Source organism: Oreochromis niloticus, linkage group LG6 (genome assembly GCF_001858045.2).
Source record: "Oreochromis niloticus isolate F11D_XX linkage group LG6, O_niloticus_UMD_NMBU, whole genome shotgun sequence".
Lineage (NCBI taxonomy): Eukaryota > Metazoa > Chordata > Actinopteri > Cichliformes > Cichlidae > Oreochromis > Oreochromis niloticus.
Window position 1 is genome coordinate 21,479,782 of NC_031971.2, and position 25,731 is coordinate 21,505,512.

The 25,731-nt window shown below is 42.2% G+C and overlaps 1 protein-coding gene across 1 annotated transcript; it reads right to left on the reverse strand.

Annotated features, from left to right (window-relative positions):
• Positions 1-1,282: 1,282 nt before the first annotated feature.
• Positions 1,283-23,981, reverse strand: si:dkey-117m1.4 (nucleoporin NUP159). The gene is made up of 9 exons (XM_013275728.3): positions 23,805-23,981; positions 15,210-15,304; positions 14,801-14,882; positions 14,039-14,408; positions 12,184-12,255; positions 7,462-8,609; positions 5,562-6,391; positions 5,168-5,404; positions 1,283-3,121 (listed from the first exon to the last, which is right to left on the reverse strand). The coding sequence occupies exons 1-9, from the start codon at positions 23,897-23,899 to the stop codon at positions 2,868-2,870; spliced, it is 3,183 nt and encodes a 1,060-aa protein (XP_013131182.2). The 5' UTR covers positions 23,900-23,981; the 3' UTR covers positions 1,283-2,867.
• Between the last annotated feature and the right edge of the window lie 1,750 nt (positions 23,982-25,731).

The window sequence follows — 25,731 nt, forward strand, 5'->3', positions numbered from 1 at the left end:
ATTGATTACATTTCAGAGACTGTACTGTTTGACGATTTCTTGAGTATTGAGTGTTTTTAACACAAGTATCTGTGCTTCTACTTAAGTACAAAATGTCTGTACTTTTGTCACCTCTGGTAGTTTAACTGCTTTCTAGGCCACCTCGACAACATAAACTTGTAAAATAAGACATCATATTTCAGCTTCACTACATCTGTAGTGCTGTGTGTAGCTCTTGGTTGAAAGTTCGTTTTACGGTTTATGGTTTATGGAGCAAGATCCCCATCTAGTGGCTTTAATAGTGAAGTGCATGTGGTGTTTTATGGGATAGAAGGGGATTAATGAAAAAAACAAAACACACCATACAGCATACAGCAGGCACAGCCAGACCAGCTTCAGTGCTTCAGTGATTCTGGCCCATGTTGACATGATAGCATCACAGAGTTGCTGCAGATTTGTCCGCTGCACATCTGTAATCTAAATCTCCTATTCCAGCACATCTGAAAGATGCTTTATTGGACCAATACCTGGTGACTGACAAGCCTATTTGAGTACAGACAGCTCATTTTCTTGTTTATAAACAGTTTGAGAGCTTCTGAGCTTTGTGACATGACGTGTTCCCGTGTTAGATACAGCCATCAGAGGGTCGGTACACTCTGTCCATGGAGGGATGGGCACAGTCAGCAACAATTCTCAGGTAGGCTGTGGAATTTAAACAGTGCTCTGTTTACACCAGATTCTGACCCTACCATCTGAATGTCACAGCAGAAATTCAAACTCATCAGACAAGGCAACGTTTTTCCAGCATTTCAGAAAAGGAACATCATACCAACAGTAAAAACCTTTGGAGTGGCCTAGTCAAAGTCTAGTCTGAAACCAAAGTCTGAAACCAACTGAGATGCTGTGGCATGACCTTATAAAGGCAGTTCATTGCCAATGACTCATTGCCAGTTATCACAAACGCTTGATTATAGTTGTTGCTGCTAAGGGTGGCCCAACCAGTTATTAGGTTTCACACAGGTCCAAGTAGGTTTGGATTTTTTCCCCCATAATAATAAACACCTTCTTGTGTTATCTTTGTGTAATATTTAAATTAGTTTCATCTGAAACATTTAAGTGTGACAAACATGGAAAACAATAGGAACTCGGGAAGGGTGCAATCACTTTTTCACACTACTGTGCTTAAGTGGCCTGTAAGTGTAGGTGTTTCATTGAGTTAAGACCTGGTGACATTAGTGTTTCTAGTGTTTCTTTTCCAACAGAATAAAACACTTCAGTTTTTAAATAACCACAACACAAATCATAGATCTTTAAGTTTTTATAAGACTTATAAAAAAGAAAAAACATAACACAATAACCAAGGCATGTCATACATTGTGTTTTTTCTTTGTTTCTCTGTAGAGTATTTACAAAACTGCCTTATGTACAGATAGCAACACCTCGTAAATGGAGAAAGCTACATTATGTCTAGCACAAACAACCAGTTAGCTCAATGATAATATATTTGTTATGTACAATGTAACTGGCAAGGCTAGAGCGAGATAAGGTCAAAGATTCTGCAAAAGGTTTAAATTACTTCAAGTATCCATTTTGAGGTTTTATGGAGGTTTTACTCTGATGGACACAGATTTCCAGCAACACTGAAAAATAAAAATCTGGTCGAGCTGCAAACTGTGTAGTGTGGCCGGGAAAGGACAGAAAGAGGAGGAGGAGCTCTAGCCATTGAAAAGGACAAGACAGACAATGCAACAAAAGTGGCGCCACAGAACAATCACTCCTCTGATAAATGCCCATTTTTTAAGTAACCTTTAACACAACCAAGGGAAATCTCCTCTCCACACATAAAGTGATATCCAGCTTATTGGCCTATAGCACCTTTTTTTACTGCTTTGAATGACAAATGTGCAATGGGCAGAAAGACACAAAATCATAGCTAAAACATAAGAGTTGCTCTGGGCAAAATATTTATCCGTATCCGTTGACGGGAAAGACAACAGGCTTCACAGCAGCTCTTTGTGATTTAACTAAACATCTTAGGCATCCAAATAGAACTTCACAACATTCACAGGCCGTTTAATTGTCGCTGCCATGAAACCCATCGTCTCCATCACAATGAAGATTCATTTCAATTAATTAAAAAAAAACTTTATAGTAGCTTCAAGAGCATAACTCATTCATCATCTAGTACCTCACATGGAAATTAAGGTCCAAATATTATGCGAACAGAATTGCACAGTCAGTTGTGTGAAAAAAAAACTAGGTTGTTTGAGGACAGATCTGGCTATTCTCTTCTCAGTTAGCAGTAGTTAGGTCTATTCTAATTATAAAGCTGCTATGAAGGAAAGTGTGGCCCCCGAGCGCGGGCCATTTGTCCTATTAACGTCTCCGAGTGCAGAAAACACTAATGCTACTTCACAACGTTCATATAACAACACTGTAGGGACTGGTTTCCTCCTGTGTTTACATTTCAGTTTAGTGTATCCATGTAAGAAGAAGGAAAAAAATGTCCATGTACAACACAGCACAGGCTGTGGTCTCTCACGACACGTCTCAAACGGCACCCGAGTCCAAGCGCACTGCTTTTTGACAAGACTTCCACTGTAACCGTCAAAACCAGGAGCACCACGAATACTCTAGTGTAATTTTAAGACCTTGAAATGGAGCGGCACAAATTTTTCTTTTTGTATGGCTCAAAATGAAATGCCATCAGGTGCCAAATTAGAAGCCACGTCGAAAACAAACCGCACTGCCAGAGAGCGGCGTGAAATTTAGGACCGTCCTCTCAAAATTAGTGCATTTTGTGGGCAGCAGGTACCATTTGAGATTCTGCTCTGATCAGCTGCACCAAAATAAACATCCTATGGGGCTCCCAAACCATGCAAAACCCCTCAGCAGACAGTGAGGGGCTGGGGTTCGCTTTCACGCCGCTGATTCTTCTTCAGTAGCTGAATGCGGTTGTGGCAGTAGAACTTGATGGCTCGCCAGTCGCGGTGATTGTTGACCAGCAGGGGGCACTGCTGCAGGCAGCGCTCACAGTCAGCCTTGGCGGGGACTCGAAGCTCATTGATGTTCTGGGTCAGGTGCTCCTCGACTGCAGCGCGCTCAGCCTCTGACCAGGGACGCTTCAGGACGCCTCGCTTTCCTGCAGTGAACAAAAGAGGAACAGAGTTAGAGGTTAAATGATTTTTTAGAGCTCATACTCTGAATCAAAGTGTGACAGATCAAAAGTTAAAGGTCTTAAAAGAGCACAAAACTTATGGCTGAACTGGAGAAAATACAGAGCTGAGAGCGTTTACATTTCTGTTTTTCTGACATTTCTTTTCCATGTTAGCATAAAAACTGAGGTCAAGTCTTCAGGTACTGATAAAGATCTGGTGATAAAACTCAGGAAGATCCACTTAAAAAGATTTCTGAACTATATGACTAAAAGTAAACTTAATGCAACTGTAAATTTACTACCAGTACAGTTAAATTACAATGTGCTGTAAATTAAGTGAAGGAGAATAATTTTTGGCAAGAGACAAAATATTTCTTTATCAACTGCACACGTAACAGACAACACACTGTTTAATGAGGAGTGATGCAACTGAAACACTTAATTACCACTTAAGTCAGCTCTAGAGAAGGAAGCACTTTTATCAGAAAAGGAAAAAGAAAGAAACAAATCAAACTTGGAGAGAAAAAAATGACTGTGGTGACAAACTGAGAGAAACATTTTGTGCTTATCAGATTCCACAACTGCTGTTTATTGAGATCGCTCTTTATTTGGAGCTATTAACTAAGACACTACTGATTTTTATGTAAAAAATTATGTCCTGAAAAGGGACAGCTTGGTGTGTTTTTTGCATCCTTTGTGCAGTGATACCGACCATGTCCACTTGTGCTACCAGCTACCAGCTACCAGGCAGAAGCTCTGAAGCTCCTGTTTAAGACCAACGATGGGAATTTCTCTGAATCCTGACAGTTACAACTCGTTTTAAAGACTGAGGGCATCACTACCACCACCTCCAATTACTATATATATATATATATATATATATATATATATATGTATATATATATATATATATATATATATATATACATATATATATATGTGTGTGTGTGTGTATGTGTGTACACTAAAAATGTGAATCCCCATGATATGATATAATTACAATATGATGTGATATTATTGCAGTGTTTATTACAGTATTGACAAGTTAAACTTTGTCAGTATCCGTTTTATCCAATAAGATGAAGTTATTATCATTCAGTAATATACTGAATTATTAGCAAACCTTTGACAGTCTCTGAGGGCGGTTGCAGTCAGTCCAAGTCAGACTGTGACTGTTTGCAGAAAGGTCTCCTCCTATCAAGTGACCTGTGCAAACGCCTCGTGAACAAAAATGGTTGTGGGTGTCCACCACCCTCAAGCTCTGGGCAACCAATCGGTCACCACAAACTGCGATTGGTCCCAGAATGTGGAAAAAGAAAACATCGATACATTTACCAGGCAGCTGCTGATTTTCTTTTATGTATTTTTTTTGTAGATGCAAGGAGGTTACATCCTATTTTCCCTCATGTGACTGATCTATTAGCTTACTCTAAATTGGGAGATAGCTTTGTCACGCTAAGTGTGTTGAGTGTTGGATGCCCTCTTGTTTGTAGTATTCCCAGAGGATTTTTATTATTTTAATAAAATAGCAATATTTGGTGTTGGTATTGTTACAGTATTTGCAATACTATGCTTTATCATTCCCCAAACCCCTAAATATATCCATTACTTTCCAATAAAACTGAACTAAAGATACTGTACATACGAAACATCGTAATTATTTGCACCTCCTAAATCTTCAACTTCTTAAAGCTCCTTTGGTACATCAAATGTTTGTGACTTCAACAGTGAGCATTTATTTCCTGTAATTCAACCAGTGAACATTCCCTACTGGGATAAAAATGCACCAGTTCACCTTGGGCTTCACTTTGTCTGACAAACAAAACAGCTTGAACCATTCATGTTGTGAAGTTTCTTTCCCTCCTTTTTTCTTCCTCGTTTCACCTTTTCACATTATAATAATGGTGTTATACATGCATTCTTGTTAGGTGTGAGTGTTCTTATTTTTAAATCGTATACACACAACTATCTCATTGCATTGTGCAAATGCACGTAACACTCGACACACAAATAAACCTGATTTAGGCTGACCTGTGCCTCTCCTGCGGTTTGTGGGTGGAGGTTCAAGAGGAAGCGGAGGGGGTGGTTGGATGTTCTTGAGCTTCTTGGGTCGTCCGACCCTCCCGTTGTTCTTGCCCTTCCTGACATACAGCAGGGTGGGTGTAGGATTCAGAGCCGGAGCAGGGGCGTGCACCTCAGGCTTCTCCTTCACATTCTCCCCTTCAGATTCTCCCTCCGAGTACGAGTCTGCAGAGTTTCCTGACATGACTGAAAAGAGCAAAGAAGAGAACTTCATCAGCCTGATGTTAAAAATGTTTGTTTCCAATAAACTGCAGTCACACTCAATCATTCACAAAAAACTGGAAGAAAGGTTACAATCCAAGGACAAAACATCAGTCATTCACAAGTGGTCCATCCATCTCACCATCCAGTTCCAGACAGATGTGGTTCAGGCTCATTCCTCTGAACAGTACTCCATCCCTCTCTCCACACAGCACGACCCGGCCCACTCTCCCCATCAGGCCTGGGTCCTGGCCAATTCCAGCACAATTCTGCGTCACGTGGTACTCCCTCTCAAGGAAGTGCTCGAGCCTCTCCACAGCGCTGCCTCCAAGCTGTCCGGGCTCCTCTCCTTCTCCAAGAAGCAGCAGCTGAGTTAGAATCGCTACCTGTCGACGAACCCTGGTCTGGGTCAGGGCGCGGGGATTGCGGGTACCGCTGGAGCGAGCAAGGCTGCGCAGCAGATCGGTGCCACGCAGCGGCGTGGCAGGGGAGTGGTAGGGGCGAGCAAAAACGTACGGGTTTGCAGGGTCAACTCCTACATCCTGCCGTGTCTGCAGGAGAAGCTCCAGACAGGGCTCACAGTGAGGAGGTAGGATGAGGGGTTGGACACGTCCTCGTTTACCCTGGACTCCGACTCTGGGGAGGTGAGGAAGCACCATGCGCTCAAAGGGCGACAGGGAGGCCTCTAATGGGGTAAGAGCTGGAGGGGCACCAGGTGGAACAGGAACAGGGCATTGAGGAGTAACACGAGCCCGATATTCACTGATGGACAGCTTAGAGACCTCACACTCACGCCGCCGGTTATAGAGGATAAGGAGCGCCAGGCTGGAGTGGCAGAGGAGGCGCCATGCCTCGGCAGACTGCAGCTGGCGTGAAAGAGACAAGAAGGCCGAGTGCTGCAGCCGGCGGAGGTACAGCACCAGAGAGGACAGGGAGGAGAGCAGGGGCAGCATGTGGTGACGCCCCGAGCCACTGAAAAAAAAGGAAAATTGCGATTTTAATAAAAATATTCATTCACATAATTCACTAAGAGGACTGTTACAGAAATATTCCACAAAGCACCTGTACCAGCTGCCACACAGGAGTTAGCCAGATGTATGCACAAATTTGTGTATTGCACCTCTACATAAAGCATTTAATTTAAATAGAAATCATTAACTAAAATGAGTAAAGCAGTTAGTCATTAAGTTCCAGGTTGTGTCTAGTTTGGGTCACTTTTTAGATTAAAGAGACTCAAAAACAAACTAATTTCATCAAACTATTTACACACACTGATGAGTTTGTGCCAGAAACCTGTTTTGGTAGAATATCAAACATCTGGCTACACAACAGGGGAAGGCAAAAAAAAAAAAATCTATACAGCATAGTGTGGCGATACTGTATCGATACAGGAACACCAAATGTTGACTTGGACTGACTGCAGTCACTCTCAGAGATATTCTTGAAGGTTTGCAGATAACTTATTTGTTCTTTAATTTATAAATGCAGAAAAGTTTCCACCACAGCATCAGCCTGAATGAGCCTTTGTCAATGAGGACTACTCGAGGGGACTCAACTCAGCTGGCTGCCATATGGTTGTATCCTGCTTATATTAATATAAAACAGGAAGGTGGCTGAGCTCAAATGTAAATTTCTAGTGAATATAAATTTCTTTCTATGTAGACTGCAACAGATAAGTGATTGTTTTCTTTTATAGTTGTTAACTTGTTACTATTCGGCATATTGCAAAACGTTAAGAATGACAATAATATCATATTGTAAGTGAAGGATAGTCGTGGGCATGTTCAGTGATTCCCAGCTAATTTTTTTTTTTATAGATAATGAAAGTAAATAAAAAAATGAATTAAAAACGGAGGCCGGTGTTATCAGACAACATAATTAATATTTGTGATTGTCAGTGTAGTTAGCATCAGAGGCAAATAGTTTGGAGTTTGTTGTATGTTGTGAGTTCATCATCGCTTCATGTCAGCTTCTGAATTTTGTTTACGCAATGCGTTCAGTGTGTAACGCCCTCAAGTTTTACAATTCATTCACTAAGTTACCTCAGCAAGTCCTTTTCCTTATCTTCTGTCCCACTTTCATCTTCTACCTCCATCACACCATTTTCCTCCTCCTCTTCCTCCTCTTCCTCTTCTTCCTCATCCTCCTCTTCTTTTGGTGGCTGTATCTCTTTGGCCAACTTGGTGCTAAAGGACTGAGGGCACACCAGCTCTACTTCATCCTCGTCTATTGGTCTCTTCACCTCCACAACCTCCACATCCTCTTCATCTTCATCCATGCCTTCCTCCTCCTCTTCCACCTGCCTTTCTTTCTTAAGCTTCCTCATCACTCCCTTCTTGCACTGCGTCACAGCCACAGGAGGCGGGCTCCTCTTAAGCACCGACACCGGCACTGCATTCTGTCCTCGTGGAGGAGTCAGAACAGGAGGGGTGGAGTTTCTACTGGAGGGAGCAGGAGATTGGTTACCTGACATGAGAGTGGGTGGAGACATGGAGAGATCCTGAACGCTACCTGGTGCTAGATCTGGACCGCGGCTCTGTCCTGTAGACAATTTTGAGCGTTGCTGGGTGTGCGTGTGAGCTGTGGCCGGGTTCGTGTTCTGTGACTGCAGACGGGGCATCTGCGTGTAGCGCTCGACGAGTGCAGAGCAAACATCGGGCTGATGAGTGTGGTGTTTATCTAAGTGGCGGCCCAGGGAGCGGAAGTGGCGTCCACAGTACTCACAGGTTTGGCGCATGGAGTCTATGGAAACTCCTCCTCTGGAGACATTTGCAGTGACACTGCCTGTAGTGTTGGAAGCCAGAGGACCTGGAGGTTTGAACACAGGCTTGGCTGAGGATACAGAAGTGGATGAAGATGAGCAGGGTGGGGAGGACTGTGCTGAAGAATGGGATGAAGGAAACGGACGGTTGTGATGAGGACCGCTCGATGGGGAGACCTGCGGCGGCCTCCCTGGTGGGGTCCGATGGGGTGTCTTTTTCTTTGAAGGAGTGCCTCGACGTTTCTTTCGCCGGCGTATCGCACGCCCACGCGGGCTGGAGTTGTCCTCATCTCCAGCATCCGAGTCACTAGCATCAGAATGGGAGATGGGCGAAGACGACGGGGAGAGGGACCACGACGGGGTGACATATTCCTGCTGCTGTTGTTGCCGCTGCTGCTGGTGGGCGGTCAGGGAGAGCGGTTCATCCTCCTGCACGTGAAAAACAACAACAAGTGTTAGCCTGAGGTTTTTTTAACAGTAGTAATAAAATTACCACAAAAGTTGTTCACTTTCAAACTGAAGTCTTCTGAAGTTCATAACCTTTGTTATTTCCTTCCTGAACCCTTTTTCATTTCCCTTTAGAAGGGTTAACTGATGGCACGACCAGAGCTGGACTGGCCATCGGGCATACCGGGCATTTGCTCGGTGGGCCGATGGTGATTTTTCGTTTTTATGGGCCGATGTTTTTTTGTTTTGTTTTGTTTTTTTTGTAACGGTATAAACAATGAAAGGTGGTGGATTGGTCAGATGCTGGCCAATGTGTAAAAATAACTCGGTTGTTTGGTGGCGGCTATGGCGGAGCTTCCACAGAGGCCAGCAGGTGGATGAGGGAAAGGGGAGGCAAGAGGAGGAGAGACCCGAGGCGGCCGCCGGTCCGAGTGTCAGGTGAACTGAACTTCAGGTAAGAAGTTTTGACCTGCAGTCTATCTGGGTCAGATATAAACCAAGTTTAGGTGGAGTTTATTTTCATTGTGCTAACTTTTTACAGTCAGTTACAATAACTCGTACTGCGTACTAGCTAGCATGACGGAGTTTCTATACAGCTGAGCGGGTGCTATGATGTTACTGATAGTGAACTTTATTTTACTCACAAGGTTAGTTAGTAGAGTTGCCAAGCGTCTCATAAAAAATGGAATCGTCCCGTATTCTTAGAAAATATTACGCGTTTCGTATTGAGCTGAAAAAGAACGCAGTTTGTCCCGTACTTCAACTAGGATGGAAAAAGCTGGAGCTATTCTGCGTCTTTGCTGCACAGCTGCCTCTTCTTCTCTCACTCTCTCCCCCTCCCTCTCCTGTTGCTACTTCAATCATGAAACTGATCAATGATCAGCTGATCAGCTTTTCTCTCTTGCTTGTTTATCGCTCACTTTGCGCCAGAAAGAGGAAACCAGCGGATGTCGCGTTAAACAACAGCAGCACGTTTAAGCTTGAACAGCTGTTGTTAGAATTTATTTAATATTACTTTCTAGTATCAGCTGATGTTTGCTGGAGCCACAGCTGTAAAAGCTGCTGGTCATGATATCAGTTTGGATATGTGGTGAGAGGGAAACATGAAGATGACACCAGGAGATGTCCTTACTGAACCATCAGAGCTGAACAGGTGATGGAGAAACAGGTTTACCTTTTGGTGACATGAATGACTTCATTCAAAGGCTTTATGGCTTTTCCTATAATACCTGGTGGGCCGGTCTTTAGTCAAAATGCCCAGGCTGATTTTTTTGTCCCAGTTCAGCCCTGGGCACGACACGCAGTGAATTAATCTAAGATCACATTAACATGTGTATCTCTGTATTAACAAACATGCCATATTGGCCCAGTTTATTTTTCTTATCATTGTTGTGAGGAGACCATAAATAGCATTTGCATTTTCTGTTGTACAGTTCATTTGCAGTTGTGGAGTTCCTGTTATGGATAAAAAGTGTCTTTTTTTGTTTCAAAATAGCTGATAACTATTCGATGATAGCTGCCAACATCTGCGAACAAATATAATTCTATAAAGTTGTTCTACATAGTGTGTAACTGTTAATATAGAGCGTTATTAAATTTATTGCTAATGCAATCATATGGCACACTGACGTCTGAGGAAATTTTAGATGGCACTCATCATCAGAAAGGTTGCCGACCCCTGCTTTAGACATATGTGTTGTACAGATCTGCAAAAATATCCCTAACTTTTATCCTAATCACTTTGAATAAGTGCATTATAGTTAACTGAATTTCTAATAGGTAAGACTGATAAAACCTTGAGGATCAATATGTGCAGGAAAAAAACAAAACAAAACTACAAGTTGCCAAGCTGAGATGCTTTTAGTTCATGACTGCAGCTCTTCTTTAACTGCTGTAAAACACTGAGAGCTACCAAGTTCCAAAGCTGTCCACTATATCACTTATTGGCAGAATTATTATTAGAGTTCATACCAATGAAACTGAAATGTCACTGCTCACATAAATATATCCAAACTAAAGGCATGTTTAACTTTTGTTAGTCCGATTAGTGTGTCATGGTACAAAAGCCTCTTTTGCACTAGTTTTACTCACTTGACTCCACTCAGTTTTTAGGGTTTTCCATTAAGTGGTAGTACCTGGTACTGTTTTAGTACCTTCTCATCCAGGGTTCCAAGTGAGCTAAGTCGAGCCAAAACTGTGGCGTCAGTGAATGAGTCATAAGAGTGACTTCTTCACAAAAATCAAACCTGCCATTTTTTAAATCCAGCAATGAGAGGAAGTTGTTACACACGAACTAAAACAGTGGTCCAACGTAGAGCTACAGATGTTTAGCAGCAGGTGTACCATCAACTTGATGTCCACCACTGTTGCCTTTGCGTTGCATACAAATGACGTCACTGGACATTTTGGCCGCATTGCTATAACAACCCTACCCACACTGAAATGGTCCTCAATTGCAATGGAAAACAACTTGGGCAGGATGCTGAACCTCAAATTGCCACTGGAGTGAAAGTGTGAGATTCATAGAAAAAGCACCTTAAGGCATAAAATAATGCGTTTTATGAATCAGTGAATGGGTAAATGTAGCTTGTAGTAAAAAATGTTTTTTATTTATCAGTTACCATACACTCCACCATGCTCTTATCTTACTTATCTTACTGTTTTTTTGCAGAAAATGCTATTATAGCAATGAAAGCAAAACATGTGGACATCAAGGAGTAATACGACATTGTCAGTTTATTATTTTATGAGTTGATAATATAAAAAATACCAATTTTGCTTTTGTTTAATACTTACAATGTATAGAGAAAACTTTATAAGCCAAATTTAACAAAAAAATTTCATTCATATTTAGAAAGTAGTTTAGGGATATGTGAAAAGACAACCAAGAAATTACTCTAATGTAATGATCCTCTGGTTTTAATGCCATTTGTAAATATTTCATCTTTTGTTCCTGGCAAATCATTTTCTCTGCCCTTTATATGGGCGTGGCTGACAGATCTAAATACTACACTACCCACAAGCCCCTGGTGCCTTTGTATGGAGGAAAAAGAGATTTGTGGTGAAAGTGGAGAAACAGAGAAGGCATTTTAACTGTTGCTAAAACTGCAGAATGACATCACTTAGAATTCAACATAGAATTTAAAAGTTTATTCATGCTGTACGTTAGCATTCCAGCTTGACTGGTTTTGCCACAACAACTTGTTTTGTTTACTTACTGAACTAGAAGTTCAATAAGTAAACTTAAGGGATGATTTTATGAAGACAAGCTCTGGCTTTTAATCAAAACACCTTCATATTTCGTAATGCTTGAAGTTATGATTGAACTGAGAGATTTTCATGTTGGGATATGTGCTCCAACAGTGTCTATTTAAAAAAGTTAATGTGGCTTTTCTTTTGTAGACTTCAAAAACAGCCCCTCCTACCCAGTAACTACATGTGCTGCGCAAAGTCTACTTCTCACATCTTTAAAAATTACAACGCTGCGGGGTTTTTTTGTTTTGTGTTTTACATCACTCTTTGTGCTTTTAGGAACCAAGTGGTGTTTTTCTTTTACCTTTTTGATATTGTTGGTCTCGGTGTCAGAGCTGCAGTCATGTTGCGCGGGAGAAACAGTACCACGAAAACCCTGCGGGACACAGAGCACTCACATTAAAACAGCCAGCACGCTCCACATTAATGTTTGCCATCACAATCAGACTCAGCTGTCACTCAGAGAGCACAAGGACAGCCCTCCACAGTTGGCCCAAGGCGCAAAGGTTGATTATGACGCCAAAAGTCCCACTAACGAGCCAAGCAAAAAGAAGTTCAAACAGACCTGCATTCAAACACTGTCAGCTTCTCATAAGCAATTAAAATGGGATTATCAATCATGCTGGAATGCCGGGTACAGAGCAGATCAATTAACCAATAACAAAAATCTAACAGAAGTGAGCCGCCTTGGCTCCACTGCAGCCACTGATGTCAATTTCTCCATTTTTGTCAATTTAATCTTCCTAAATGGATTCTGGTATCATCATCCTGTTGAATAAATTGATCTGATCTAATGAGATCCATTAAAAGAACAGATGTCATGCAATAACCATGGCGACTGTTGCTTAAGCACTATAGGTAGAAAGCAAGCTGGAGCTCAACCATCACCATGGTAACCCCATGCCTTGCTTAGCTTGTGTGTAACATTAATGTGTGTGCAGTGTGTGTATGTGTGTGTGTGAAACAGGGATACATGTTTGAAGCTGATCCAAGAATGTGAGTACATATGGTTGCCTATCTTAAGCCATCAGTGATATTCTGAGTGTGAATGGCTTTCCTTGACCTATCCTCAACCAGCGGTTGGGTTTGGAATTAAAACTGAATTTCCACCTGAGCTTAAAAGGAAGTTTCAGCCAAAGAGTGTATATAAAAGATGGCTGTGGTCTCCACAGCTGAAAAAAAAAAATCTGCTGTATATCTGCGTTATTTCTTATGGTCAGCAGGGGGAGTCACTTCTCCAGTTGCGAAAATAAGTCCAGTACTTCTAAGTACTCATTCGATCCATAACCTCAGTAAACATTTTCTTGGTGAGTTTGTGGTGTCGATCGCTAGTTTCAAGTCTTATTAAGATGAACATGATGGCTCACGTTCTATATTATAGTCTATCTGACATTTGATTGACAAGACGCAGCTGCATGAGTGTGCAGTGTCCTTAGTTTCTCAGTCAGATCCACCCCTCACTCATTATGCAGATAGCTGAGCTCGAGGTTTTAAAACAGTGACTATAAACCAAACAAATAGGTGATGTCACAGAGGCTCAGTCCATCCTTTACATACAGCGTGAAGCTTTTTCCTAGCTCAAAATGGGCTCTTTGGGGGTGACTGCGTGTAAGAAAGATGATTGGCCAATATATAATAAGTCTGTGTTACCTTATTTAAAGGAAGTCTGCCATCTCTGAACACCAGATAAATACAAATCTATTCCATACTTCAGTAAATTACTTTTTTAATGTGGTGGTTTTCCTTTGGGGTGAGCCCAGATCCTTTTTTTGCGGGAGTTTTCTTTTATGTACGCATAAAAACACTGTTTTGTTATAGGTTGGGCTAAGTAGATGATTGAGCTGTAAAGAGAAAGCAAACATGAGCAGCTCCGCTCAATCAAAACAAAATGTCCTGTGGCTGCACTGTGTTGTGGTCTATCCTGGCTACTATTGACGAGGAGACCTTTTTAAAACTAATTTCTCCCTGAGCGACTGATAAACACTGGAAAAAGCAGTCCATCCTTGAACCAAAGTTTGGCAACAAGCGCTAACATTTCATCAGGTTTTCTGCATTGTTGGACTGTCTATAGTATCCCTAATATAAGCAAGCACCAATGTGAGTTTAAGGATGAAGAAGTGAAAAGTCTTGACAAGTGTAATATCTGCCATGACACTGACCAGGTTCTCGCCCCACTCGGTTAGGCTGTAGTCCACAGTGATCTCCTCGCCCTTGGTGATGTCTCGAATGGCAATAACGACCAGTCGCACCTGGTTGCCGCAGTGGACCTCTCGGATACGGCAGTTAGGGGAGGGAGGGAAGGAGCTGGCTGTCGGAGCCGGAGCGGAGGCTGTTGGAGCAGCTGGAGCTGTGGATGCAGGGGTCACAGAGGGGGCCTGAGCTGAAGCAGCGGAGGCTGGGGCGGGGGCGGGGATAGGCGTTGGCGTTGCAGCTGAGGAAGCAGCTGGAGACGGAGCTGGTGTAGAGGATGAGCAGGAGCCGTGCTTGAGTCCGGGGGAGACTTTGTCATGAGCCTGCTCCGATGGACCACTGATGAAGGAGGTGGAGGATTGGAAGTAAAATTCACCTTTATTAAAATAATATTGTTTTTATTATTCTGTTCTGTCCTTATGCTTTTTCATACTTTCTTAGGACTGGAAAGATGTTGTGTTTCTGCTTTTCTAGCCATGTTTAGTGCTGAAACAAGTAGCTGCTTTACAGAAAATGTATATACAGTAATTATTATAATTCATCAGTCATTTGAGTCATGTATAAAGTTTAAAAAAACACAAAAAAACAGTAAACATGCCAGGAGTTCATCCACCCAGGGTTTACAGATGCTGCTGCTCTGATTGGTGAATTCTGAGTGGAATTAATGAAGGTTAGTCACCATTTATTTTGTCTAGAAGATGGAAAGGAAGTACTATTTAATTTACACTCACCAGGGATGAGGAGCAGGCTCTGAATTGTAGAAAGGACTGTCCAGCATGGGACGTTTATTCTCTCCTGCCTCCTTTCGTTCACCTGAGAGCACAGAAACTGTCAGTGTAAAAGGATTACAAACATGTGCACAGGGAAACACACATGCACACACACAGGGCATCACCCCATCTCCTGGAGCAGCACATACACAAGTGCACATAGCAGCACATACACAGTCAAGCACACAGACACATACACAAAACTGGGTCACATGCTCTGCACCCACACCAGTCACAAACACACACCGACAGATGCAGATACACACATCACACACAAACATGAACACGCACATGCACAGGTCATTGCTGTAAGAATAATAATACACACACACACACACACACACACACACACACACACACACACACACACCTGGGCTGAACCTGTGTTCAGACACGCTCTCCTCCTCAGTGGGCGTTACAAAGACTTTCACGGGCGTCCCTTTTCTCTTCCTCCCACAGCCGCGTCTGCAGAAAACACACAGACCCACAAAAGCACACAATTATCATTTAATCAATCGGCCTACTGGCCAAACTTCACATCAATCAGGTATGATCAATAAACTGATAGCCACCTAATGGATCAAAGCAGACCACATTTAGCCCTCCAATATCAGCAAACAAAAATGCACAGTAAGTACAAAATGGTTATTTAAACAGCTCTTCACCGTGTTTGACTGGAACAAGAGGAAAATCTAGCAGAGAGTTTAGGATTTTACACGATCTGCACCGACTGACTCGGAGGAAGTCGCTCAGTCCAAGTCCAACAAAACTCTTGGCAAAGAGGACATAATCATCTTTTCTCACAATTCAGGTTCAGAAATTAAAGAGGGCTCAGAGAGCAACAAATACATTTTAATTAAGAGGCAAATACATGCCCAGTAATTAGCAGATAGCCATCCTTATATTATATTCATTATATTTCACTGACCTTCACAGCTTTCCAGATACTGGTTGGTATATATGTTGTGCCTGTGTGCTGTCACTAGGGGACAGTGTCAAAAATATGTGGGCTACTCCTGTGGGCTAGCCCTCGGACAAGACCACAGACAGTGTGAAAGACTAATTAGTTATTAACCAGTGAGCACGAAGGTTCACAGTCAGGCCTGCACCTCCCTCGTCACATGCGGGTTCAAAACACTGAACTGATGATGACGAAAACAATCAATGACATCACATCCAGCTTTGATACTTTCTATGGAGAAGACTTCAGTCACAACATACAAAGAGCTCTCTGTAGTTCAGTGAAACTTAGTGCTGAAAACAATGAAAACTGTCCACTGCAGCAGCTGGAATGCTGCTTTTTCAATCTTTGATTCTTCTAAAGTGGAAGGGGGCTTTGAGCAATTATTTCACTTCTCCCCACAAAGAAAAAAAGTAACACATTCAAAACTTATCTCATGCAAACTGTAAGAACAGCGAGTATCAGTGTCACTCATTACCAGGACACTGTATACATTACACACAATCGTGTTTTTAAAACTGCCATATAAATGTAATCTACATAAAACTTGAAAAATTATCTAAGGGTAGAGATGGAATTTGTGCAGGTGTTCTGTGAACAAATATGTTATTCTTACAGTCATGTTAGAGACCAAATCATGCTGGATGTGTATTCTTGTGGTTTAAAAAGTCATTAATAGTACTCATAAAACAGTTTTCTCAAATTATTAGACCCTGCCTTAATCACTACAGTCTTGTTGTTCTTTGCTCATTAGCACCACCTGTTGATCAGTGGATTAATCTGATGCCAGCACTGGGATTGTCTCATCATGTGCACAGCATGCACGTGACCACGCATCGAAAAACTGCACCAACAGCGCTTTTAGGATTCAAAAACTTTAGGGCGTACTTCATATCAGAAACAGAGTGAAAAACTAACCACAAATTACAGATGTAAGCCACTTTCACACGTGAACGGAGGACACACAACGGCAGATAGTCTTCACTGGACTGTTTCTCACCACTTGAAATAATCAATAATCAATCACTTGCCACAAGCGGGAGGAAGGATATATTACTCCCATTCACACAGTCCTATAATTCACAGTGTGTGAATTACATTAGTATTACCCGAGACATTGTTCTGTGTGTTATCAGACATAACGCGGAGTCTATAGTAAAAAGCTATTGAGACTGCTGCATTCTTACATGCACCTCCATCTGGGCTGCACTGCATGTGTGAAAACATGAAAATTTACTAAATTTAAGTCACAAATTTTCACAAATGAACTTGCAACACTTTCAAATATGGTCAGGGTATTTTAAGCAGCCGTCCTTTCTCACATGTAGCAGGAAACAGACGCATTCACACTAAAGATAATATGCTGTGTGGTTTTAGGTAAGGCGGCGTGGAGCATGCAATAGGCAGCACACGACGCCTGCTCATTGGGGGTAAACGGCTGCAGACTGAGACAATGTTTGAATAATCCGGCTACACACAAGACTTTGTAGTAGGGAGCTGGTAGGTTAAAGACCTGCCAGTGTCTGATCCCAATGCCTCTGACATTTGCGTTCTCACATTCACCCCGTCTGATAAATCTGCAAAAAGTTCAGGGCTGCATTGCATGTGTGAAAATGGCTGTAGCGTGGGACGTGGGGTTTATTGTTGTAAAGGAAAAAATCCCACTGGTCAAAGTGATATTTAATTTGAATAAAACTTGCCATTAAATGAGAAAATACCACACTATCCTAATCAGCCCGCCACTTTCCTCCCCCAGAAAAAGATTCAGTAAATAAATAAATACAGTTTAAGTACTATTGAGTGTCAAGGAGCCATAATAAACTAAACTGAGACAAATCAACATACAACACATAATGACTGTATCAATCATAGTAAGAGCCTGCCATCTTGTGAGTGTTTAGACTCGAGACACCCGGATCAAAACTAAAGAGAGTGCCATTACCCCCGTGGAGCCTGAATGCCGCCACCTGTGAGAGCCCAGTACGGCCGTGTGAGATTATCTTCTTCAGAGTAAATCCAACGCCAAAACAGCCACACTCACAAGAGCCAAACTGATTCTGCCTCAGCAGAATCTGGGCTAGTTCTGTTACCACACATCTCAATATTGTTTTCCGTCAGTCTATTTTTCACTCACATGACATTGGAGGCTCTTAAAACTAGGCCATAGGAAGATCGTGCTTTGGATTTTGAAGTGTTCATTACTGTCAGTGCGTGCATGTGTGTGTGTGTGTGTGTGTGTGTGGGTCTGTGTGTGTGTGTTTGCATGCAGACAAGAGAGAGTGAAAGAAAAAAACAGAAGAGGAAGGGAAAAAAGGGCTAGAAAGGAAAAAACTAAAGCAGTAGGAAATAGAGAGAGAGAAAAGTAGGAAAGGGGAGCAAATGAGAAAAAAAACACAGAGACAGAACAGAGGGAGGGGAGGACAGTCACTGAGGAGATATCAACCAGACCCACTGTCTTTCTATTGATCCACTCCACTCCCATCTCATGATACTGTGTGCACATGTCTGTGTGTTTATGATAGTGTAAAACAAGACTGAGCACCTTCATTTGCGCTCACATATGTAGATTTTCTCCCCTCCTCTTGTTAAGCTTCCCTGTGCCTGTGCCAAACAAACACACAAACCCTGATTTGAAAATAAATCTGAAAAAGAAGAGAAACAACCCGGTAATCACCAACAAATCACAATAGAGCGTTTCAACGTGCGTGGAAGCCGAAACGTCTCCTCCACAACAGTTGTGCTCTTCAACTTATCACAACATTTAAAAAACCACATGACCGTGCAGCCGACCAGTCGTTACGATAATAACATCCTCTGTGAAAACCAGCAACCCACACGTGCTTTGTGACAACACTCTGCTGCGTTATGTCGCACACTGACAATTAATATGCTTAGCTTAACAACCAAATATTCAAAATTTAAGCCGGACAAACATGTTCTGAAAACATATTCGATCAATCGGACGTAGCGTAAAAAACTAGCTAGGCTTTTCCAAAACTCTTACAGACTCACTCAACAGGAGTTTTCCAAAAACTAAACAAAATTAAAATTAAATCACAACATGTAAGATCATAGTTTTATTTTTGTCACTTACGGCATTCAACTGCTGACATATCATAAGAAAGAGAAAATAAATAATCTAGGTACATTGTACGAATAGCACCTGTACTCTCAGTATAACAGAGTTACAAATTTAAGACTTTTCTTTTTTTTGTAAGCATGTGAACTCGGCCATCTGCTTTAATCTGAATACATTTTACAGGAATTGTTATGCTTAAATTCAGAGTGTGCTAGGACTGTGCAATCAATTAAACTGTTCATTCATGAAAGCAAGATAAGTGAGATAAAACGACTATTGTGGCGCTTTGCCGTCTCCTTTACTTGTACCTGCAAATTCATTCCCTGGCTGCAGCAGTTTAGCTCGCTTACATTATAGTTGAAATTTGAACAAATCCACTATTTTTTCAAAGTCAGTGAGAACTCCTAAAAATTCCATTGATCTTAATACTGACCAAAATAAGTGTGATTGTGATTTAATTAAGGAGTCACAATACATTATACTGCACTGACCTGTATTACAGTATTCATCTTACAACATCAAGCCCGTTGAGGCAACCGCTGTTGTGATTTCGCGCTAAATAAATAAAACTGAATTTAAAAAATTGTAAAAAACTTGCAGGTTCTGGATGTACAGGAAGGTTTTTTTTTTTGTTAAAATGAGGAGTGAGTTAACACGTACTAAAAAAATGAGTAGAAATCGCACTTTATGTGCCCAGCTGTGATGGCTAACTCTGCTTTCACGCTGTAGTTGACAAACAGCCAGTATTTCAAAAAAAAAAAAAAAAAAAAAAAAAAAACCAGCTTGTGCGCTCCCAAAAAAACGCTTCAATTTGACCTCACGTGGTGCAGTTTCAGGCAGCAATTATGTGGATCGCAGGGCGCGTTGAAGCAAACAAAGTCAAAGAAGCAAATATCGTTACACCCCTGATACTTGGTAACTAAACCGGATGATTAAATAACAACGTGAGAATAACAACAGCATGATGAAGTTATAGCTTATCAGAATATGACTGCAGTCATTGGGGACTCTGCAGTGATGCCTACATACTGCCAGAAACCACTCGGGACAGACAGGTTTAGCTTCCCAACAGGTTAGCAGCTTATTCCCAGAAAACCAAAGTTTTTCTCCATTTATATTTTGCTGGATTATTTTGGGTCTTCTGAGCGTCTGCCTGTGTATTCAGTTCTGGTTCACTGAGTTTCTGGGAACTTTCTCGCCAACCAAATCTGTCTCACCTCCACTTCTTCGGCGAGTTGACCCCTCGATATCTCCCTCCATTCCTGTCTCACCCTCTCAATCGATTCTCTCATTCTTCTCTCCCTCCTTCACTCCCAACACACACACACACACACACACACACCTCGCCAACCCACATGCATGCACAAGTACACAAACAAGTCCATACTCAAGACCCACATATGCGTGAGCACACATACAGACACAGAGCTCATAGAGTCCACATGTGCGCACACACACACACACACATACACACACTCATCCCTCCCCCTCCCTAGTCCACATGCATGCACAAACACACACACCCACACACATACACCGAGGCACGCAAACAGGCGCTCACACACATGCACTCACACACACCCCTCCCTCTCAGGCTTACAGGCACGCAAACACACTCACTCTCTGACACACACACACATACACACAAAGTGCACACAAATATCCTCTCTCTCTAGCCAAGCTCACATGCACGCACACACACATACCCCTCCCCCTCTCGCCAAAGCTCACATGTGTACACACACACACACACACACACACACACACACACACATAGGAAAGCTCAGTGAAGCACACACACACTCTTTCTCTCTCCCCAGCGCTCAGTTTCTCTCAAATAACCAAACCCACAGTCTCATGTTCCATCTCTGACACACACACACACACTTTTTCCCTCATTTACACACACACAAAAGCAAGCACGCACACATTCAATCTGTACATTACAGATTCTCAGACTCATGCATATCTGCTACAATTTATTCTCTCCTCCACTGTACGGCATGCATACACACATGTTCCATCAGACCCATTATTCTTTCTCAGTCACAAACAAACAAATACTACGTGTGCTGGCAGATGCAAAGACACACACAACCTCTTGTCACGCAACTGTTTCTGCGCTCCACATACATTTGGATTACGCACAATCTCACACACACTCGTGCACAAACTCACTCAATAAAGCCTCACGTATACTCTGTCCTTCATGCAGAATATTTTCTCTCTCTCTCCAACACACACTCACACACACAGAATCCTCAATAATAAAAGAGATACAAACAAACACACACACACACTCCTCCCCCTTCTCACATATACCATACCACCCACACAAGGCACACGCACACACACACATCAACATACTTTTCCTTTGAGCATGCACACACATACACACACTGTCCTTTCCTCTTTCATAAACAAAGTAGATGCATAAACACTCTCCTTCCCTCTGTATGACACACACAAACATACTGCCCTTGTCTAGGAGCTACACACACATACAGACACACACACACACACACACACACACACAAACCTTGTGTCTGTCTCCCCCTTGACACACACCCCTCCCTTTCTTACTGACTGCAGAACAAACACACACACTCACAGACGGACGAACACACACACACACACACACACACACACCTCTCCTACCAGAACAAATACACAAACACAGAAAACGCACACACGCAGCATATGCAGCTACCAAGCCTTCTTTTTCAGTTTCCAAGACACACACATACACAACACACACTTAAACTCACCCTCCCCTGCTGTTTCAAAAGCTTGCACGCATGCAAGTGAATGCGCACACACACACACACACACACATACACACACACGCATGCACATCCTCACCCTGTCACACACCCTCCCTTCTCTTTTCCTCTCTCTCTCTCTCTCTCCTGCTCTCTCTCTCTTAAACACACACACACACTCACTCACTCACTGTGTGCTGTCTCTCTGTGTGCAACACACACCCTCCATCTTCTCTAGCTTTCTCCTCTTTGACACACACACTCTCCCTCTCTAACCCCCATCCCACCCCCCACCCCACCCTCTGCTCATCACCAACACACACACACCTCAGTTTCTTAAAGACACACACTTTCTCTCCCTCACTACTTTCTGCACCATCTCTCACACACACCTCCCAAAAATAATGTTTACTCTTAAGACAACATACACAATTAACACAATCCTAAACAACTAGCCAACACACACACTCTTTACCAGTCACACATGTGATTGTTATCCCTACTAAAAACACACTGAAACCCACACACTCCTTGGTTTCACATAAACACAGTCCTTCGTGCTTGCTCTCTCTCTCTCTCTCTCACACACACACACACACACACACACACTTCCCTACACTCTCTCTCTCTCTCACACACACACACACACACACACACATGAACACACAAACAAACACTCACATTCCCTCCCCCACTCTCCTAACACACACGTATGCGCAAACACACTCTCCCCTCCCCTTCTCTGTGCCTCTAACACACTTCCCCTCTATCTCTGTCTCTCTCACACACACTCACACACACACACACACACACACACACAGTTACACACCAAAACACACACATACACTTTTTATATGCTCCTCTCACGTACACACTCACACACACACACACACACATGTCCTTCACAGTCTCACAATCCTTTCTGTCTCTGTCCCTCTCTTGTGCCTCACCGTAGACACACCTTTCATGCCCCACTCTCTATTAACCCCCCCCATCACACACACACAAACAAATTAGTTTCTATTTTTCTATTTCACTCGCACACACACTCACAAACAACAACACACACAAAGCACGCACACACTCTCTGAAAAACACATTTAAAACACATTTTCTCTTCTTTCAAACACACCCCTGTCTTCCCAACATACACACACTTACTCATTCCCTCAACCACCAAACACACACACACACACACTCCTGTTCTCTTTGTCACACACTCCTTGCACACTGTGCTCCCCCTCCCACTCCTCATCTCTGTCTCACTCTCTCTCTCACACACACACACACACACACACACTGTCACGCACACACTCTCTCCCCCTCCCATCCCTCACACACACATTCCCTCCTCCTTCCTCTGCTCTAGCACGCACACACACACACACACACACACACACACACATATACACACAGAGCTGCTCCTTTCTCTCTCACGCTCTCTCCCCTCCCTATGCGTGTGTGTGTGTGTCTTTCTCTCACACAATCACACACACACACGAGAGCGCGCCCTACACACAGGCGCGGACGCGCACTTACACAGAGAGATACACACAGGGCAGCTTTGACAGTACACTAATTCCAGCATTTTTATAACTTTGTGACAGTGAGCAGTGGGATTGTGGTGCTGAAAACTTTTGTTATGTACACTCTAACACAGAACGCACTATTAACCTCCATCTTTCCCCCGTGTACCTGGAAAAGTAACAAGTGTGTGATGCATGCGTTATTACTGTAGCTGAAACTGTGTGTCTGTGCTAATTATTCTTCACTCTGTCACTCATCGCACACACACACACACACAGCCTCTTCAGTGGGTAAATTCACTGTCAGACACAACAGTCGCACGCTCGCTCACGCACGCGCGCACACCCCTCTTTGGAGCCGCTTTGTAAGGTGGAGTTAACGCTGGAAAAAACAAGGTGGCACGAAACAAACACGCGAGTTTCTCGTGTAATTTCTCTCAAGTGGACGTTCACTCACTGACAAACTCGACGAATGACCTGTAATTGTAACTTTACTTGCATCAAAACACCCTCACGCGTACATGCGCGCACACACCCACCCGACTCTAGCTGTCACGGGTAGGAAAACACTATCTTGAAGCAGTTTCTTTTTTAAACTATTAAAAGCCTGTATGTCATAGTTAACGGGCTCTCTCACCCCCGTGGTGGCGGTGCTGGTTTCACTCCCTCTCCGTCGCTATCCAGGCTGTGCGGGTCCCGGTACTCGAAGAGTGAGCGTACAGTCTCCGCCATGTTCACGCCAGCAATCGCTGATCTTCGGCCGCCTCACCGTTCAGCCTCTCGCTCTCCTCTCCAGCCTCTCAACTGGCTCACACCAAGGTTATTCCAGACGCTCCCACAGCGGCTCGGTGAAGGGGTGCGACGGCTGCTAAAACACGACCTGCTGTGGTCTGTCACGGCTCCCCAGTCGGCAAACAACGCACAAAGACACGATTTCACTAAACTAGTGTTTAAATTTCCTCACAATAAGAAAATGTTAAATATCGTATCTCTCACTAAATAGGGTGATGTGGGCCACCCCTACGGGAAAATGGATGCGCCCAGCAAGCAGATGAAAAAGTAGACCGTTTCTCAGAAGCGTGATTAGCTCTTGAAACGAGAGAATTGCAAAATAAATTAAAAGAAAAATATAGTTTCATGTTATTTATTCAAACAGAAGAAAACATAACATAACATTACTCACTTTTACACTCCCTTTTTATCTACGGGTTTACAAAAGAAGCTATACTGCAAAGTGACCAACTTCTGAATGGATTAATAATAATGCTACTACTACTATTACGAATAATAATAATAATAACAATAATAATAATAATAGTAATATGACCTTTAAAGTGTAATTGGTATTTGTTATATTTATAAAGATATTCCATGCTTTGGCATTCAACTAGACATTTTTAACTTGGCTTCTGTATCTGTGTATTTACTTATTTATTTATTTATTTATTTGGCAAATCACAATGTATATGTCCTGTGTAAATAATTAATAAGGTATATTTGGGGAAAAGTAATATAAATCTAATATACATATATATGTAAAGAGAGAGAGAGTGAGAGAGAGAGAGAGAGAGAGAGAGAGAGAGGGTTTACTGGGGAAAATAAGACTACAATGCAAATGTTTGGATACTTCCTTTACTCTAATTTGCACAGATTTCTGTTGGACGACCTTCACATCATAATAAAACGATACATTGTCCACAAAGTTCATAAATAATGAAAACACAATGCAGCGAGTCAGTCATAATTAGGTAAATAATTGAAGAAGGAGACATCCATTTTAATTTAACATTATTTCATTCAAAATAACCACAAAATAGCATATTTTTGAACTGAGTTATTAAACACTGATAATTACATAGACATTGCAAAGCTATTGCACAGTTTTTGTAACACAGTGACACACATTACTGTGTAAGACTCATAGCTTGATTAGCAGATAGCACTTTAAGTACTGCTAAAATGTGTGTTGGTATATTAACATAATCTGTATTCCACTGTAAATGAACCATCTGAAAACTAAATAAACAACATTTTTATTGGTTCTCAGTTTTCTTGAGATTCTTTTATTAATATTTTATATTAATATTTTGGACAAATTTGATCAAAGATGCAATTTTTGTCCTGTGTGACATTCATTTAAAGTACTAGTGCTGTCTCAATAACAGATGAAGAGGCAAGATGTAGACAAAGACAGCTTTAATTTCTGTGCAAACTAAATAAAAACATAATTCAGCACATTTTAAATCACTTTTAAAAATTTCAAACCGTTACAGCCTGATGGATTCAAGACCTCTCCGAGGTGTGTCCTGCTTTACACCCTATGATATCTGAGAGAGAATCCCTCCTTTCTCCATGCCAAATGGTTAAACATTAATAAAAATGGATGGATGGATCCATGATGCTAGAAACTCATTTTTAAAAGTTTGAACAGTGGCATGTTGTGTTGCATCAACTCTTTTAGCAACAAATTCCAAGCATTTGATTTACATTTGATCTTAGTTGTTTAATAGCTGTGGGACTAACTTCTCTTTTCCACTTTATAACATTCCAGATGTTTTCACTGG

Bases quoted from the DNA above. Each gene is read 5' to 3' on its own strand.
- si:dkey-117m1.4 (XM_013275728.3), bottom strand. From the start codon at position 23,899: ATGGCGGAGACTGTACGCTCACTCTTCGAGTACCGGGACCCGCACAGC. The intron at 15,305-23,804 runs GTGAGAGAGCCC...TGTTTTCTGCAG, and splicing joins CCAGCACCGCCACCACGGGG to ACGCGGCTGTGGGAGGAAGA. The intron at 8,610-12,183 runs GTAAAAGAAAAA...TTTCACGTGCAG, and splicing joins AGACCAACAATATCAAAAAG to GAGGATGAACCGCTCTCCCT.